The sequence below is a fragment of the Suncus etruscus genome, chromosome 1 (assembly GCF_024139225.1).
Source record: "Suncus etruscus isolate mSunEtr1 chromosome 1, mSunEtr1.pri.cur, whole genome shotgun sequence".
Classification (NCBI taxonomy): domain Eukaryota; kingdom Metazoa; phylum Chordata; class Mammalia; order Eulipotyphla; family Soricidae; genus Suncus; species Suncus etruscus.
The window spans coordinates 124,719,562-124,740,075 of NC_064848.1; the positions used below are offsets into that span (position 1 = coordinate 124,719,562).

General features: G+C 32.5%; 1 protein-coding gene across 3 annotated transcripts in view; it reads right to left on the reverse strand.

The window, feature by feature from the left end:
• Window positions 1–906: 906 nt before the first annotated feature.
• The window catches only part of TFEC (transcription factor EC), a 55,630-nt gene continuing 36,022 nt past the window's right edge, over window positions 907–20,514 (reverse strand). For all 3 annotated transcript variants that reach the window (XM_049771037.1, XM_049771038.1, XM_049771039.1), the window contains 5 exons: window positions 15,403–15,517; window positions 14,169–14,225; window positions 11,319–11,394; window positions 2,156–2,303; window positions 907–1,287 (listed from right to left, as the gene is read on the reverse strand). In XM_049771037.1, coding sequence (XP_049626994.1) covers window positions 907–1,287; window positions 2,156–2,303; window positions 11,319–11,394; window positions 14,169–14,225; window positions 15,403–15,517 — 777 coding nt within the window. The remainder of the gene's footprint in view (window positions 1,288–2,155; window positions 2,304–11,318; window positions 11,395–14,168; window positions 14,226–15,402; window positions 15,518–20,514) is intronic.

A 20,514-nucleotide genomic window follows, 5' to 3' on the forward strand; every position in this document is an offset into this window, starting at 1 on the left:
CCAAGGCTAGCGCAGGCAAGGCAGGCGCACCTTACCTTTAGCGCCACCGCCCGGCCCCTGCACATATTCTTAAAGAGGCACTCATCTTCTTCCTTTTTCTAAACAAAGTATGTCTCCATACAAATGTAAAAATGCTTTAGAATCATGCAATTGAAATGAGTAAAGGAATTAGGGTCTAATTTTAGAAAATAACTTTTAAAATTATATATTTCATCATGATGAATTTTGTTTAATACAGACATATTTTAATTATTATAAGTAATAGATAATACATTTTAATGAATTAATTAGATAATTCCACAAGATAGTAGAATGATCATAGAAGTAATAAAACACTCATATATTAATCATAATTTTTCTAAGCTGACGTCTTAAGAGTTGAACTGGCTGGAGATCTAAATGAAAAGGAAAAAAAAAGATTTTGTTTTTGTTTGAGACCATACCAGGCGATACACAGGGGTTACCCTGACTCTGTACTCAGGAATCACTGCTAGTGGTACTCAGGAGATGTTTGAGATGCTAAGGAACAAATCTGGTCAGCATAAGAGATGCAAGCACCCTACCCTCTGCACTGTCTCCTAACCCTACTAAGAAAAGATTTTATATTTCAAAGTTTTTTACTCTATAGTCTGTTACTCATCAAATATCAATAGAGATAAATTTTTTAGTTGCATCTCATTTCAGAAAAACAAATTTATGTGTATCTGGAGATGATCGTGAAAGATAAAAAAATACTTTTTTAGCCCTCATTTCTGCTTCTTGTGAATCATCTGTAACGAATCATTTTTTCTTACCTACAAATTCTTTTTAGAAATAAGTCAAAGCAACTTATAAAACACAGAACATAACTCAGAGCACCAAGACAGAACTATATCTTAGCTGATAAATTGAGTCTGTATATTTTTCTTATAGCTCATCAGCATCATCTGAGCTAAAACTACTTCTCCTACTGCTCTCTTTGGAAACTGCAGGGGAAGAGGCAGATAGCAACGGGTCTGTTCCATAAGGAGATATTGTGTCGTCCAGTAGCATGTCATCCAATCTCTGTTCATCTTTCAAAGCTGCACTAAATGATAAATCTGTGAAGTGTGACAAAGGATCAGAGAAGGACATAGCTTGATCACAGAGCTCAGGGCTTGTCCCTTGAGAGAGAGTCAATTGTTGGCAACACTCTACTGAATTCTGCTCAAGATGAGTCTGTTGTGTGGTGACGCAATCACCAAAATCAGCTGTGCCAAGTGAAGCCAGGGTTGGCAGACCATGAGCACGAGCCTGAATTTCTAGTTCCTGCAATTTCAAACAAGAATAATTAAACGACAGCTCTGAAAGAGGGCTTGACTGTAGACAACAATCCAGAAATAGAGACAAATATGCACACACTTTGCAAAGAAAAGTGTAATATAATCACAAAAACTCTTTGCAAAAAAATGATATATAAAAATGAAATCTGATGCATTGCCAATGCCTAAGTAATAACTGAAAATTCTGACTTCAAAGAGCAGTTCTTTCAGAGTTGTTCTTTAAAGGAACATAGCTAATGGCTACAATAACAGACGTTACTATAGAAATTTAAAGAATAGATAATCATCCATTTATTCTTCACGATTAAATTTTCAGTATAGAACAATTTCATGAAAATAGATAATTCACCTGGCAATAAACATGCTAATATAAAAATTTTGAGAATTATGAAAACCCATATTTTTGACATTCAGTGTCACGTGAACAGATGAGGAGTGACTTAATACAAATTGGCACAATATGCCTTACGGCAATGAAATCTATTGCGATGTTAAGAAATAGAAAAAATAGTGAGAAAGAAGAATTTAGTGTCCAATAATATCTAGAGAAATAAAACTTTAACTTATTATTTTTCAGCTATGAGGATATTGTACATGGTTATAAAATCGGTTCTATTTTTTTCTGGTTGCAATTAGCGGTCACTCATTTTTTTAAAGTTATCTTGCTCCTGAATTCCTAATTCAAACCTAACTGATGCAACCTGATTCACAAATTTCTAGAACCCAGTAACATTATCCTTCAGAAAAAAATAACTGCTAATAAAAACAAAACAAAACAAATCAAGCTGATGAACAAAGCTAATGACAGGTACCACACAGAAGTTATGTGATTCATAGGAACATTCTTATAAAACCTGAATTCGAAGTAGAAGCCTCCTGTTTGCCTGCTCTAATTTCTTCTGTCTATGTTCTAATTCCCGGGCTCTCTGTTGTTCTTTTTGTAGCCACTTGATGTACTCCACTGATGCTTTTAGAATGGTTCCTTTGTTCCAGCGCATATCACTGTAGAACGGAGAGATAACCTTTTCACAATTGTGCATGTCAGCAAAATTCATAAGAACTTACAAAATCTTTTACATTAATATGAAATAATGATTTACATGACTATTATTCACTCTTAGATATTATTGTTCTTTGAATAGAAATTTTAATAGAATAGTTAAGAAGCCCTTATATAGTAAAATTAATCCCAGAATGAAAATAAGTGTCAAAAGAAAGTAATAAAGTGACTTTTTGTGGGAGAGCTAAATGCAATATCATGATTCTACTATTACAGTTTTTATATTTTTAGTGAAAATTGCTTTTATTATTAACTCTGAGATTAAAATCTATGTGCAGTATTTCTGCATTAATGAACTAGGAAATGTACATTGCTGAAGATTAAGCCTAAATTTTTTAAGATCATTTCAAATATACCAATCTTTTAACTTACTCTCTAATAAGGTTGCTTTTATGCTTCTAAGAATTAAAAAAAATAAGGTTTCCTCTGAATGATGATCCAGAGTTATTGTGAAACAAATCAGTTTGGAAATGCTACTTTATGCAATAGTGGAAAACTTTCTACTACCATTTAAAACATTTTTTAGTGCAGAAAGCATCAACACTTAAGAGAGTGTAGATAAATGTTTTTAAATAGTTTCATTTCAATGTAAGTAAACACAATTAATCATAAGATAATATTGCAGGATATAGAACAAAAGATATTTATTATGATTTACCTTTGAGATAGGAGAGATGGTGCATGTAATTAGAAATATATTATTGAGTTTAATATCTGAAAACATACATCAATGAATTTAATAGTATTTGGGAATTATAAGTGTGGAAAAATAAGGCCCAAATAATTGTTCAATTATTCATAAATGTAAAAACTTGATAAAATTTCAATTTAGAGTTTTTGAATGTTTTTAACAAAGCATAAAGTAAGTATCTGTGGAAAATTTAAAGAGACATTACATTAAATATATCGTTAGTTTACATTACTTAACTGAAATATAATATATTTTTTATTTTTTTTGTTTTTTGGGCCACACCCAGTGATGCTCAGGGGTTACTCCTGGCTATGAACTCAGAATTTGCTCCTGGCTTTTTGGGACCATATGGACGCTGGGGATTGAACCCCGGTTTGTCCTGGGTCAGCTGCAGGCAAGGCAAACACCCTACCTCTGAGCTATTGGTCCAGCCCCAGAAATAGAATAAGCTTTATATGTATTTATTAAGCAATAAACATGAGAGTATATACTTAAGAAAAATATGAATTGCATAAAGCCCACATTAGATATCTTTTTCATTAATTAACCAATACTGAAACAAAGTAAATTAATGTTCACTACTCTGTCAACAGTAGAAGATGAAGAAATTAAGGCCTGTATCAGCAATCAATTCTAATACACTATCCCATTGACAATGCTAGGCCAAGTTTAAAAATGCTTTATTGGTTCACAGGATCCATAATAATTGTGGTCTTCCTCCACTCACAGCAAATATTCTGATGAGGGGGAGACTGTAAAGAAAGAAGCTACATTTATCATTAATTCTAAACATCTATAAACTGGATTACATACTGAACTCCTGAATTAAAATATTTTCCATTTTGGGGGACACATCAGTACTGCTTGGAGGCTACTCCAGGCTTGATGCTCAGAGGTGGTTTCAGGCAATGCTGGATGGGAGGGCCCTGGGATGTTAAAGATCTAACTTTTGGTGCCATATACAAAGTCTGTTCTCTGGCCCTTGGAGCTACCCTCCCCCATCCCTGGCTCTATGGAATTCCTAAGTGAATCTCATTTTCCTTCATTTCTTCTCATGGAAAAATACTTGAATGACAGAAAAAATAAAATGAAAAGGATAACTAACCCTAGTCTACTTTGAAGTTTAAAATATTTTTTAAATTAGATTTCAAATAAACTTGTATAGGACTGGAATGATAATACAACTGGTAAGGCAATTCCCTTGCATGTGACTGACCATGGTCATATCCTCAACATCCATATAGTCTCTGAAATCCTGCCAAGAGTGAACTCTGAGAGCTGAGCCTGGAAAGAGCTCTAAGAAGAACCAGGTGTAGCTCCCAAAACAACAAATTAAAAGTCAAAAAACAAATAAAGAATATAAACCATTCAAGGAAGCAGAGTTTACATAAATTATCTTTCTTCAAAATTATTGACATCATTTGCCTTACGATATTCAAGGAACAGTCTGTTTTAAATTTGTATTATAACTTTTTATGAATATGTGGTGTCAGGAATTGAACCCAAGGTCTTACACATTCAAATCACAAGAGACACAACCTCAGTCTTTTAATATATCCATACATAAGGTATTTATTTGTAAATGTTTGAATTTTCCAAATCTGTTCAAATGTTCATCTTTTGGCACTACTGCTCCCTGGGTTCATGAACAGATTCCCTGCACATATCAACTGTATCACTCCCATAATATATGTATTTTCCTATTTTTATGCTGGGTTGTATACTGGAGAAGCCTATGTTATCTCTTGAGCACATTTCATTCTTTTTTTCTTACCTCTTTTTCCCCTTCCTGAGTACCTTTGAATAAAACCTGTTTTCACTTATAAAATAAAAATAATGGGCTGGAGAGATAGCATGGAATTAGGATGTTTGCCTTGCATGCAGAAGGATGGTGGTTCAAATCCTGACATCCATATGGTCCCCTGAGCCTGCCAGAAGCGATTTCTGAGCTTAGAGCCAGGAGTAACCTCTGAGCACTGCCAGGTGTGACACAAAAATTAAAAAAAATTTATCTCTTGGGGGTCAGAGAGTACAATGTGAAGGGTGTTTGCCTTGCATGAAGCCAATGCACTCAAATTCTATTGCTAGAACTCCATATAGTCCCTACCATGAATGATCATATAAAAACACAACACATTATTATATATGAACCTAAATTTTACTGATATTTCATGTTCCATAAAATAATTTCATTTAAAGAACTTAAAATTATGGAAGAGTTAAAAACCTAAATGCATTAAAGGCTATAACAGGACATTAATATGTATAACTTGGAGTGAAAGAGTTAACAGCCCATATTTCAGAAATGCCAATCTGTTGTCATTTAAAAAGTACACATCACTTTAAAGAATAGGAAGAAAGAAAGAAAGAAAAAAAGAAAGAAAGAAAGAAAGAAAGAAAGAAAGAAAGAAAGAAAAGAAAGAAAGAAAGAAAGAAAGAAAGAAAGAAAGAAAGAAGAAAGAAAAGAAAGAAAGAAAAGAAAGAAGAAAGAAAGAAAGAAGAAAGAAAAGAAAGAAAGAAAGAAAGAAAGAAAGAAAGAGAAGAAAGAAACACCAATCTGTTGTCATTTAAAAAGTACACATCACTTTAAAGAATAGGAAGAAAGAAAGAAAGAAAAAGAAAGAAAGAAAGAAAGAAGAAAGAAAGAAAGAAAGAAAGAAAAGAAAGAAGAAAGAAAGAAAGAAAGAAAGAAAGAAAGAAAAGAAAGAAAGAAAGAAAGAAAGAAGAAAGAAAGAAAGAAAGAAAAGAAGAAAGAAAGAAAGAAAGAAAGGAAGGAAGGAAGAAAGAAAGGAAGAACAAAAGAAGGAAGAAAGAAAGAAAGAAAAAGAAAAAGAAAGAAGAAACACCAAGACATGTTATGCTATTTTTATTGTTTTGTTTGAGGCCACACCTGTGGAGATCAGTGTTTATTTCTGGTCTGCACTGAGAAATCACCCCTGGCAGGCTCAGGAGGACCATATGGAACGCTGGGATTGAATAGAAGTCTGCTCAAAAGTCATGTTTTAATCAACGTTTTATGATTTCTGATTTAGAAACTTTTATCAGAATTCAGTTACTACTTAAACTGCTATTCTTACACAAAAGTAGAAGGAAGTTCTGATGGTAGAACGGAGGAAATTAAATTGAGTTTAAGAAATTCAATTTTATTAATTAAAATATGGAAAAATATGTTGATAGCACCGATACAATAATATATATTTTAGGGGATGGAAATATGGAAGTGCTTGCTGTGCATGCAGCCTACAAGGATTTTATCATTGGCATTCTATGTGTTCCACCACTCCTGTTCCCAACTCTTTAGACACCCCCAACTCCATCCCAGTAGCCCCCCTCCATCCAGAATCACCAAAAGTGATTTCTAAATGCAGAGCCAAGAGTAAGTACAAAGCTTTGAGCATCAGTGGGAGTGGTTTAAAAAATAAAACGCCATCAAAAATGGTTAAACATAATAATGTATGTTCTAATAGTATTTTTATTTTTGTTAATATGATTTCTTAAAATGATTCATAGGTAGAACATGCATGTGAAGTAGATCACTGCCATTACAAACGTAGAGGCTCTTCACAAGTTTGTATGCTAGTTCTGATTGGTTTTTTTGTTTTGTTTTGTTTTGTTTTGTTTTGGCCACACCTGGCGGTGCTCAGGGGTTACTCCTGGCTGTCTGCTCAGAAATAGCTCCTGGCAGGCATGGGGGACCATATGGGACACCGGGATTCGAACCAACCACCTTTGGTCCTGGATCGGCTGCTTGCAAGGCAAACACCTCTGTGCTATCTCTTGGGGCCCTAGTTCTGATTGGTTTTATCATTTAATTTTATTCACGTTTTTACTTGAAGGTGCCAGTAGGCCACACCTGGCAATGCTCAGGGGATACTCCTGGCATTGCTGATACTTGGGACCATACACAATGGCTAGAATTGAATTGGGTTAGTCTCATGCAAGGCAAAGTATAAGACCCTACATTAGCTCTTCAGTCCTGATTCTATTTTTACCATTGATTATGAAATCAACATTCCCCTGGTAATTTGTTTATTTATCTAATTATCTCAACTCCTATATCTCAAATATTATTGCTTATCTTACTATTTTCCCTTTTTGGACTTTATTATTTTGATTTAGCAAAAACACAAGCTCCTGAATAATCTTGCTGAATAAAATTATAGTTTCATAAAATTAAATTCATAAAAGTTAAAATTACATTCATAAAATTTGATTAATTCAAATTGAAATATTGTTTGATATTTTTTTCTTTTATAGATCCACTTTTGTTAACTTCATCATACACTTCATCTATACACTCAGAAATCTCTCCCAGCTTGGGGGACCATATGGGATGCCGGGGGATTGAACCACAGTTCAACCTAGGCTAGTACACACAAGCCTTATGGCTTGCGCCACCATCTGGACCCTATTTTCCCATCTTTTAAGTGAACTTGAATTCTCTGCACTTTATATCTACACCCTTTCCAATTAATTTAATTTGCTATGATTTTTAGGCTATATACATTAGCATCAGAAAAGTCAACAAAAGAATGTAAATACTTCAAAGAGAAGATGGGTACTCCATAGACTCATGGATCCAGACTCTACTTCTTAAATATAGCATTGTAAGAGGTTCCATTCTGTATTCACTCAGAAGAACTAAATTAACAGATAAGGCAAGATCAAAGCAAGGGGTAAAATGATTAAAATAGAATTGATATTAAGATACTTGAATACTACAGCTCTAAGAATCTTTTCTTCCTGTTCTATATGATGACTACCACATATAAATAAACATAGTGAATATTCATGTTTTTGATCAGACTGAAAATGAACACTGTTTATCTAAATATGACACAATAGAATTAAAACAAATGCTAATCCTCTGTGAAACCTATAAAGAGGAGAAACAGTGATAGAAATAGAAAGCCTGTCTTGAAGACAGAGAGGGGGTGGGGAGGAAGAAGATGGGGGACTCTGATAGTGGGTAGGTTGCACTAGTGAAGTGGGGTGTACATTTTTATTACTGAAACCCAAATAAAAATGTTTGTGACCATGGTGTTTAAAGATATTAATAAACAAAATATAAAAATAAGAGAAGCACACTTGTGAATTCTTACAATAAAGTCTTTCCAGATATCGTTAATTTAAAATATGAAATTCTGGGCTGCAGAGTAGCACAGCAGATAGGTTGTTTGCCTTGCATGAGGCTAACCCATTATTAATGCCTGGCATCCCATAGGAGCAACCAAACACTTCCAAGAGTTATTCCTGAGCACAGCCAGAAGTAACATCTAAGCATACTGATTGTGGCCCCAAAACTGAAAAACAAAAAAATTAAAAAGAAATTCTACTGCAAACTATATTTCAGTTTATTAAACTAGGGGGAAGTAAGGAAATTGCAATTCAGCTTATTTATTTCAATAAAGTTTCAATGAATGCAGTCATGCTAGTTCAGATTACATAGGTTCAATGTCTACTTGCTTACTATCATGCAAGATAACAGCAGTATTGGCATACATCACAAAGAATGAGATCAGTTCTGGCAGGGATGTGGAGAGAAAGGAACTCTTATCCACTGCTGGTGGGAATGCCGTCTAGTCCAACCTCTATGGAAGGCGATATGGAGATTCCTCCAAGAACTGGAAATTGAGCTCCCATTTGACCCAGCTATTCCACTCCTAGGGATATACCCTAGGAATACAAGAATACCATACAAAAACCCTTTCCTCACTCCTATATTTATTGCAGCACTATTCACAATAGTTCCAGGCTCTGGAAACAACCAAGATGCCCTTCAACAGAAGAATGGCTAAAGAAACTGTGGTACATATACACAATGGAATATTATGCAGCTGTCAGGAGAGATGAAGTCATGAAATTTTCCTATACATGGATGTACATGGAATGTATCATGCTGAGTGAAATAAGTCAGAGGGAGAGAGAGAGATGCAGAATAGTCTCACTCATCTATCGGTTTTGAGGAAAATAAAAGTCATTTTTGCAACAATCCTTAGAGACAATGAGAGGAGGGCTAGAACTTCCAGCTCACTCCATGAAGCTCACCACAAAGAGTGGTAAGTGCAGTTATAGAAATAACTACACTGAGAACTACCATAATCATGTGAGTGAATGAGGGAACTGGAAAGCCTGTCTGGAGTACAGTTGGGGGTGGGGTGGGATGGAAGGAGATTTGGGACATTGGTGGTGGGAATGTTGCACTGGTGAAGAGGGGTGAAACCTAATTACAATCATATTTGTAATCAAGATATTTAAATAAAGAAAAAAAAGTTTTTTAAAAAAAGATAACAGCAGTACAAAATATATGGTCCTCAAAGTTTCTCTCTGACTCTATAAAAAGAAAGTTAACCAGCCTCTGTTTTAGACAGTGAATTAGAACTAGAAAGCAGATTTTTAATAATCAACATTATATACCAATTTAAGAATAGTTATCTCATACTGCCTTTATAACTTGTAAAGCATTTTCACATGCAGCTTTTAATTGTAGACTTTTAAAATACCAAGTTGTATAATTGTTATCTTATAGGCCTTGTGATGTCTGGAAATGTTTGGTTAGGTTTGAGAAGCCCCTCAGCATTGGAGGTGTGAACCTAACACAAAAATAAAATTATTGTTTTTATGAAAATCATGGTATTCTTGGAAAATTAATTAGATACTGAGAAATATTGAACCAATTATAACATAATCAATTAATGTTATACACCATTTGGGGGATTTTTGTTTGTTTGTTTGTTTGTTTGTTTGGGGATCACATCAGACTCACTCAGGGGATACTCCTGGCTCTGTGCTCAGAAATAGCTCCAGGCAGGCTCGGGGACCATATGGGATCCAGGATTCAAAAAGGGTTCTGTGCTGTGTTGTCTGCGTGCAAGGCAAAAGCCTTTCCACTGTGCTATCGCTCTGGTCCCAAAGTTAAAAAACATTTAAAAAATGCATCTGTTGGGGCTGGAGCAGTGGCACAACTGGTAAGGCATCTGCCTTGCACGTGCTAGCCTAGGATAGACCGCAGTTGGATCCCCTGGGTCCCATATGACCCCCCCAAGCCAAGAGCGATTTCTGAGCACATAGCCAGGAGTAACTCCTGAGCATCACTCATCACCCAATGTGGCCAAAAAACCAAAAAAAAAAAAAAAACCATCTGTTAAGTGGTTCAAGATTTTTTATATTTTAAAGAAAGGGAAATACACTATATGCTTTTTTTTTTTTTGCAGTTGATTCAAATGAAAAGGTTTTCGCCATATGTGTAATGTTCAAATGTGCAATTCTGATTTCAGTGTAAAAATGATAACTGTAATATGGTTAGTTTCTTAAACTAAAACAAAGAGTTTCATTCTTTGATACTAAACAGATCAAAGAAGAGCTGTTGATAAGACTTATATTAATACTGAGCAAGATCTCAAACTAAATATCCAGAGTTCTGTCTGGTGTTTTCTTTCTATACACCTTCCTATGTAAGGGCCATGAGAATAAAACGTAATCCCCTTCAACTACAAATTATTTAACTGAGTTCATTTATTTAATAAATTTACTTTATTAACATCAATGCAAGATAATTAATAATTGTCAGTATTTGAACAGGCCAGTTCTCAGTTTGAATGAGAAGTTTTTCAAATCAACATGGCATAATTCCATGTTTTGGGAGAATTAAATAAAATAACTTGATGTTTTCATTAATTTACTTGTTTTCTTGAGATTTACAACCTTAGAAATTTTGTTTAAATGCTTCTGACACAAGAACTTGGCTGAATTTAATTATAGCAACCCATGTTGTTTGACATTAAAAAAAGAATGTTTCTTTAATTGCATTTTGGATGTATTTAAGATTTGGTAAAATTCAAAAGTAATTTTTTACTGAAAATTCCAAAGTATATTTTTGTATACATTTAAGTATAAAAACACAGCCATAACCATAAATTGGGTGTAGAAGTTTAAATCACAGATACCTCTAAAAACTATACTAAATTTGTTATTATTGATGCTATATAAACTACTAAATTTACTACTATTGATGCTATATAAACTCATATATACTGAGAAGAAATAATTGATCTGTTTTATGTAACTCAAAAGAATGAGTATTAATAACTACAATGTAGCTTAAAAATATTTTCCTTGAATAAATATGTAAAAGAAGCCAAAAGTAGCCTTATTTTTCATAAACTGCTTAATAACCATTCTCATTGACTCTCCCCTTCTCTTCCATCCCACACATTTTAAAGCATTGAAACCATAACATTACTAAAGAAATTATTGTTAAACTCACGGATCATTAGATTTTGGAATAAGAGTGCCAAGTTCCTTGATTCGGTAATTAATATTATACCTTCTTCTTCTTTCAACTATTGAAAAAGAAATATTATTGAGTATTCTCATTAAAACATAATTCATTTTAGGTAGCTGTAAACCTCTGAAAAGAAGCAATGACCAAAAATTTTCTATTCAACAATAAAATGAAAACTTACGTATTTTTGAGTACAAATAGTAATATTATAATTCTATTATTTAAAATATTGTAAATATTTTAATTTATAATTAAATATAAGTAATAAAATAAAATATTAAAATTATAAATTTCAAAATAAAAATATTAGTGTTTTTGGTATAAATTAAAAGAAATACTATAATTGTAATTTTATTTTTCACAATATTTATTAAATGGTCTCAACTATTTTTTGTTTTCAAGTGCTATATTTACTATACTAAAATATGAATAAAGTGTATAATATATTTTATTTTGTTATTTCATTATATGCCTTCTGTAAGTGCATCAGATTTGTTTTAAAATCTATGGCAAGCTTTATTCTTCTCATATACTTTACTAATGTTGTAACCCTTTGCTCCTACTTGCAAAACCTGCATTTCAGTCTTTTGAACTAGTTTATGGTCCATTTTATTGATTATTTATTTTATGGTATTGGTAATTAGGCTTGGGCTTAAACCATGCAAAGTCCTCCACAACCTCAGCCTTAAAGCAATTAAGAGGATTTTATGAGAACTTTGTTTCTTCAACTATTTCATATATAATAATAGTAATAATTTATAAAAGATCCAAGTTTTAAGGAATTAATGAGATGATTCATTACTAATAAATGGTTTCATTATACACCAGGGTTTTTGATATCTATCTATCTATTTATTTATTTTAGATTTAGGCAAAGGACTTCTACTACAGACTCCAAACATAGAGGAACCACTTTTCAAAACTATGATTGCCACACCTTACCACTGAGCAAGTCATCCACAATGCCAGTGGTACCCCTTTTAAAATACACTCTGTGTAGTTCACATTATGTACATCTATCCAGATTCTTCTTCAACAGTTATGAAGAATATTTCCAAGCCTATCCTGCTGAAGGAGGATCATGACAAGTATATGCTCACTCAGGTTCAAAATGTGAACAAGAGTAAAAATATATATGATACTTTGGAGGCAGAAGATGAAGGATTCAAACTTATATCTTACTAAAATATACACAAAATGAAACAGAAGATAAGAAGGAGAAGGGCAGTGAAACTTGCTTTTTGTTGATTAAGGGTCTACAACATTGACATTTTCCATAGGAACTTGAAAGATCTAAGATTTAAATTATTGCTTGGTCCTTTAGGTTTAGGGAATACAGAGCATATTTGATTGATAATTTTCTTGCTTGAATTTAACTCCTTTTTTTTTTTTTTTTTTGGTTCTTGGTTTTTGAGCCACACTGGGTGACGCTCAGGGGTTATACCTGGCTATGTGCTCAGAAATAGCTCCTGACTTGGGAGACCATATGAGACACAGGGGATCAAACTGTGGTCCGTCCTCGGTTAGTGTGTGCAAGGCAAATGCCCTACTACTAGTGCAACTGCTCTGAATTTAACTCTTAAATATTTAGATATTTTGGTGACTGGGACATTAGTTGTGCTATTCTTGCTTAAAATTTCATCAATTTTGGTGGTTGTTCTACCATACCCATATTCTTAACTTGTGATAATACTTCAACATTGCTATTTTCATAAGGCAAAATCACTTAACAGGAATTACAAAAATTCTAGTAGTAAATATACCTATAAAGACCAAGCATATTATACATTAAATGACATGATGCTTAAGCTTCAGACATAGAAAACAGAATGTAAGAGTAAAGAATTGTTAACAGGTTTAAAACTGAGAGACAGAGAGAAGCCCTTATTTTCTAGATATGCTGATTACTTCTATCAAAACATGTTTTTGTTTTGTACTTGTTTAATAATCGGGACTAATGCTTATCAAGATTAGAGAATTACATCATTATTTTCCTACCAACTTAACAACTCATAGAAATATGACACTTTATTCCTCATTGTAGTCAACAAATTGACCATAAAATATAGGTGAATTATGAATGAATTAAAGTTTCACAGAAGACCATAAATCAATTTTAGCTAAATAACATAATAAAATTACTTGTTTTTTTATTTAAGCTTTTGATTTCTTAATTCTTTTTTACTCGTTTCTCACATGTTGATTTGACTAGTGTAAGTCTTAGAATCAATCATTTATACTGTCTCAAGACTGAGTATTTGAGACATAGCTCTGGATTTTAAAACTCAGTTTTGTCACAAAAATTTTTTCCTTATCTGTATTTCTCCCTCTCAGGTGGCCAGTTGCCAGAGTCAGACTGGGCCTCCAGAAGACATGAGTCATTTTTGTTTTCTTTTTGCACAAATGGAATTCAACAGTACTAAATAATATTTTACGAGATAACTTGTTATTTTAAAAGGGAAGAAGATTGACACAGAGCATTGAGTAAGAATATGGAGTTCTTATTCTGTTTCTGGCTTTTCCAACGTTGTTTTTATCACTTTAAACCTTTGAGTCAATGAGTCACCCAGAGTTCAAAAGTAACCAAATGCCTTCATTTAAGTTACTTGTCTACTTCTTGAGAGAGGAATCAAGGGGAGATTTTTGAGTTTTTTTCCTTCTGAAGTTTCATATACTTAAATTTTCTGAAACAACTTAAGTAGTAAGAATATATTATTAATTTTAGTCACTAACCTCAAAGCACATATAGAATGACAATAAGACTATAAATGTTAACCTTCAGACATTTTATTTTGCATTATTTAATATTTAAAATTAGAAAAAAATACTCACTGAGATTATGATTGTCTTTTTTTTGTCTCTCTTTTGCAAGAGCTCGACTATCGGATTCTGACCAAAAGGAAGATAAATAAAACAGCTATTAGATCTACCTTATAATTCATCAAATAATTTAGAAATACTAAATAAAAATTCAATATTACTTGCCTGATACAGTATAACATCTTAATGCAAATATTGGAATTATGGAATATATATTCTTTTGTAAAAGACAAACATCTTTAGGCTTTATATTAGAAAACATAAATATTTTGATTCTGTATTTAACAGCCTTGTGATATATCAACTAAAAATTTCAGTATTTATCTAAAAAGTAACATAATAACCTGATGATTTAAGGAGATACAATATAGAAATAAAAATTATATTAGTTATATAATATTAGTTATATAATTAGTTATATAATGTTCATTTTCATGTTCTGGTTTGTGATTAATCAAAATTATTTCAACCTAAATTTTTTACATTATTATTATTATAAACAATAGCTTGTACATACATATTATGAGAATTACCTTTTTCATATATCCCTATCAATGACTTTATATTTTTACTAATTGGCATGGAATAATTGTGAAGGTTTGTTATAGTTACCTTCTAGAAAGCCACTATAATTTTAATTTATGATACTCAGACCATAAAACATTCTCTCACTTACCCTAAAACTAATAGAATACTAGAAAATGAAAAGACAATCAAGAGAAAGTAGTAACATATATTAAACACTTTGGTGTCTCTTAAATCACCAGTCATGAGGTCACCAAACAGACCTATGGAAAAGTTTATGTGACTAGCAAGGTTACTTGCCAATAAGCAGCCCTAATGTGCTCTGTCTATATAAAAGCCATGTTGGTAGCACATCCTCATCTCTGTGAATAGTGCTTCAATGAATATCAGAGAAAAGTTGTTTCTGAAAAGTTTATGAGTCCTTAGGGTAGATTCTTTGATATATTTTTATAATTGTATTCAGAGATAGAGCAATAATACATGAATTAAGGCACTTAAATTACATGAGGCTGAGTCCCTGTTCTATCCCTAACACCACGTATGGTACCTGATAACTACCAACAATAATCCCTTACCACAGACAGGAGTAAGCCCTTAGCATAGCCAGGTGTGGCCCTCAAACAAAACTTGATTTAGCTTTTCAGTATATTTATATTTATATTTATAAAGCGTGTCTCTGAGTTTACTTTTATATGGATAAAAAGTACAACATCAATGTTACCTGTAGTTTCTCTTTTCATTGGCAGACTACTTGGACAGGAAGCACTTGTCAGTCCCATATTAACTGGTGAAATCCTTTTTTCGCTGCTATATACATCTAGAATGCTTCCAGATAACTTTAAAGAAAAATAATACCAATCAGACCTATATACACTGGTACATTTATCTATTTGTTCACCATTTAAAATGTTCCACTTATTCATTATAGTAAGAATTATTTTAGTTTTGAACAACAGATAGGTGGGTACACATTCACTTTTAAAAGTCATTTGAAGGTTCTATGTGAATAAGTTATATTCAAAAATTGTATTTCAGGAAAGAGAAAAATTAGTTCCCTAATAAAGGAAAATTATTATTTATATTTTAAACTTTTGGTTCTATTCATTACCTAGTTAAAAATTTATGAAATTAAGGTTTTCTTGAACAAAATTCAATGGGTGAACCTAGAGCGATAGTACAGCAGTTATGGTGTACTTTTTGCACACAGCCTACAGTTTGAGCCCTGGCTTCTCATATGGTACTCCCAATTCTACCAGTAAGGATAGTTTTTTAGCAAAGATCCAGGAGTGAGTTCAGGACACTGCCAGGTGTGGTTCAATTTAAAAAAAATTAAATGTGTATTAGAAAAGCTGAAAAGTTTATTAATCATCACACATTAAGTTTTATTATTATTATTAATGATGGGTAAACATTTTAGGATCCAGATTAATAACATCAGATTATCAGCAACTCATACTCAAAAGGTGTGTTAGAAGCTTAATTAAGTGACTTTAAAGGTCAGAGAGAGCACGGAAGCTAGGGCATTTGCCTTGTAACCAGATTTGATCTCCAGCATCCCATATGGCCTCTCCCAGCCCACAGGGAGTGATATCTGAGTGCAAAGCCAGGAGTAACCTCTAATCATCACAAGGTTTGGAGATCTATTGATCTGTCTATTTATCTATCTATCTATCTTTATATATATAAAGTGACTTTCCTTCCTGTTCTAGATTATTACAAATACCTGAGCTTTCATATAAAAGTATAAAAGTAATAAATATACAAAATATATGTTTAATTATATAAATATAATAATCTATATTATTTTAAATATGTCAAATAACAAATAGAGTAGTTTGAAAAGACTTCGCTTCTAGTGGATAGACAGTATATTTAATTATAGCAGCACAACAATTCTCAAAGTGATTCCTAGGAACAATCTTTCAGCTAAATTACTTTATCCACAATTTAAAATGTAGTGATTGATGACTTAAATATGCTTATTGATTTGATCCCCAATAATTACATTTAAAATATTCATAATTTCAGCTAATATTTTGTTCTAGGACAAGTTACATTTAAAATGTAGAGTAAAATCATTTAAAATACTTCTATTCTTATTCAACTAATTCTTGAAAGAGAGGCCCAAGTAGCAGAAAAAATTCATTAACATCCTGACTTCCCAGCTGATTGCACTGGAGCCCTTCAGAAGGATCCCACTAACCACTGCTATCGTTAGATGAGCTCATCAGCCCTGTTCCACAGATCTCTATAGACATGGATCCCATAATTTTAATACTGATTTCCCAATGAAATACACCAATTTTGATGTAAAATTTTTAGAGAAGCTGCCTAAGCTCCACAAAGAACACCAACAAGCAACAACAGACTGCTCAAGTAGCAACATACAGATTAGTAGACCTTCACTGAAATAATTTTGATAATTCCATTACCATTTATTTGGGCTCAGCAATACTAAGTAAAGTATTAGTTTCGGCCAAGGGGTAGACTTCAGGGATGTTGGGAAACTGCTAACAAGGTGGAGGGAATGTTACACTGATGATGGGATTGGTGATCATGGAATACTGAATAACAAATATCCCCAAATCCCAAAAATCCCAAAAATGGGATTGGTGATGATGGAATACTGAATAGCAAAAGTAACTGTATTGTGAATAACTGTCAACCATAGTGTCTAAAATAAAGAAATTTAATTAAAATATTTTTATTCTAATATCATAATTTCATTTCCAGCCAAGAAATTTAGAACATTTTTCTTCCTTTTAGAACTACAGACAGCACAAGTAATCAAACAAAGCAATAACTGGTTATTTTAGAGACACTAAGTTCTTATTCTTTTTGAAAATTCCAACTAAACTTGAGAGAACTTTTGGGAGGGATGTTAACATAGTCAACCTAGAAATAAATGTAAGGAAAAATGAATAAACATCAAAAAAGTGTAGATCAGAATATTCCATTAGGGACAGAGTAATAAAAAATCAAAAACAATTATTTTAGTACTTGTATTTTTACATATTAGTTATTTTAATTATTCTATTATCATGTACCTTTATTTTATATAGAATAATTATTTTAAAATTTATTTTAAAATCAATAATCTTAATATAAACTTTTTACTTTCTTCATTTGAAAAACAATGGGACAAATGTAACCTAATTGGGAAGAGTTTGTGTTGGAATAATCCACTTTAAAAAGTATATATTTCCTATCAAGTGAATTATTTTATCCTCATAGTAAAAGTAAAATGTTTTCAGTTCTATTCTGTTGATTAGGAGCAGAGACATCACATATCTCATATATACATTTATTTCCACTGTGCCTTTATGAGACATAATGGACACATGATACCCCCCACCAAAAAAAAGTGGGGGAAGGAAGGAATAAGGGAAAGGGCACTTTTTTCTGAAGAGCTTGAATTCAGATGGATCTCAGTGCAGCAGTAGAAAATTACATAAATGTTTAAGAGGAAAAGGGACCATATTAAACGTACACTGCAATAATAAAAATAATAGGTTCTGAGCTACAGCATTTTGGTAGATCCATATTACCTGGTCAGACTGGACCTAATGAGTTTTCCCTTAGAAATGGAGTTGGAATTCTGATAATGAATTTAATCTTGGTTAACTATAGATACATTATAGCTTCTCCTTACTTTGGTTATTGTCTAAGTTATGCCCTAAAGCATAATGATTAATATCCTATTTAATTTTATGCTGTAGGTATTACTCTCTTTCACATAAATGGCTAATCACTTTTTGAATATCATTAGACACTTGGTTTCAATTTCAAAGTATGTAATACACTTTATGTAATCTAAACTGACTTTTCTCCATTAAAAGATAGACACCCATTAAAAGATGTAGGCATTCATTAAAAGATACCTACAATGTTAGTGAAACCTAAGATTACTATGCATCTAAAAGGACTTAGAAAGCAAAAGTATATCACATATCTCCTTTAGTCAAGGGGATATAACTTAAGTAATAATAAAGTCTAAAGCTTAACTTTATTTTGCAGATCAGTACATTAGTTAGATAATTTGTGAATAAATATGTGTTCTTGTTAAAAATGATTTTTTAGTAAGGTAGAATCTTGTTCTAACAGTAGGACATCTATCATTTACAAAAACACACATTTTAAACCCATAATAATGAATTTATTATACTTTTTTAATAAAGGAAAATATCATTCAACAATACTTCCTCCAAGAAAAAAACATAAATTCCTGATCTTTGTAGTTGCTTTAAAGTAGTTTGGCAGTGGTTCCTAGATTTCACTCAGATTTGCACCACTAAGGTCATAAGGACTTTTACAATACCCATTTTCTCAGAAGAAAATAAAATTACATGTCAAAATATCAAAACCTTTGAGGGAAATGACTATTCCAAAATTAAAATACAAGTACAGAAATAACATCAAAGCATTTTTAAAACACTAAGAATGAAAGATCACATAAAACTAATTCTTTAATTAACGTTAATATAATTTAAATAAAGAATGCTTTGTAATAAGCTATTTTAAATAGAGATCATTTTAAATAGGAATAGGTAAACATAAAAATGATCAAAACCTTCAAGCAGAAATAGGAGGTATGAAATTATAATACTGAAGAAAAGAAACTATAGAATGGAAAATTAGTTTGATGGATATGTACTGAGCAAGATGGTAATAGTGAATTATAAAATCAAGTTAGAGTAATCACTCTAATTACGGTAGGGTGATAGAGATAAAGAATAAAGAATAGTCCATCTAAAAGAAAACCTAATAGGTATGTGAAAGAAATTATTAAAACTACATAGAGAAACTAGTATTCTCAAGGAGAAAGAAAGTAAAATTGGGATATGCTAAGAAACAATGGAGATACATTTCTGAGCATTAATATAAAATATAAAATAAAACACTTATTTCATTTTATTCTGTATTAGCTGTAGGGTGTTTACCTTGCACGCCACTCAGGGACATACCCAGGTTTGATCCCAGCATCCTATCTGGACCCCAGAGCCTGCCAGGAGCAACCCTGGCTAATAAAGGCCCATACGTTTGAATAAAGTATGAGGATATGTATAATCGGATCGGATCATCTTAGATTGTGTGTGTGTGTGTGTGTGTGTGTGTGTGTGTGTGTGTGTAGTTTTTTGGGGGAAGGCCACACCCAGCGGCACTTAGGGGTTACTCCAGCTCTGTGCTCATAAATTGTTCCTGGCTCGGGGGACCATATGGGATGCTGGGAATCGAACTCGAGTCCTTTCTGGGTCAGTTTTGTGCAAGGCAAACGCCCTACCGCTGTGCTAACATTCTTGCCCCATCTCAGATTTTTAAATACAAAATTGGAAGAAAAAATTCAGAATTTTGAAAGATTTTTATATATAACACATACGTTCTTCATATATAACACAAATATCACTTATATGAGGACATGAAAAATATTCTTAAACAAAAAATTCAAAAGACTTTCCCAAAAATATTAATATTGAAATCCTTTTTAATGTACTATGTAAATAAGGTTTTTTTTAAATATGTAATAAATGTGACTGACATTTGGTTAAGTGGTTGTGGTATAAAATATAAGAGAACGAAGACCACTGTAAAATATGCAACTATATTACTTAATATTACATCCCAGATATTTTAAGTTTGCTTGGCTTTGAGTTAGAAGATATGAAAGAAATTGGGGCCTGAGCCGTAGCACAACGGTAAGGTGTTTGCCTTGCACGCAGCTGACCTGGTTCATCAGACCAGAATTGGATTCTCTAAGCATCCTCTATGCTTCCCCAAGACTGCCAGGAGTGATTTCTGAGCACAAAGTCAAGCATAACTTCAGTGCACCTCTAGG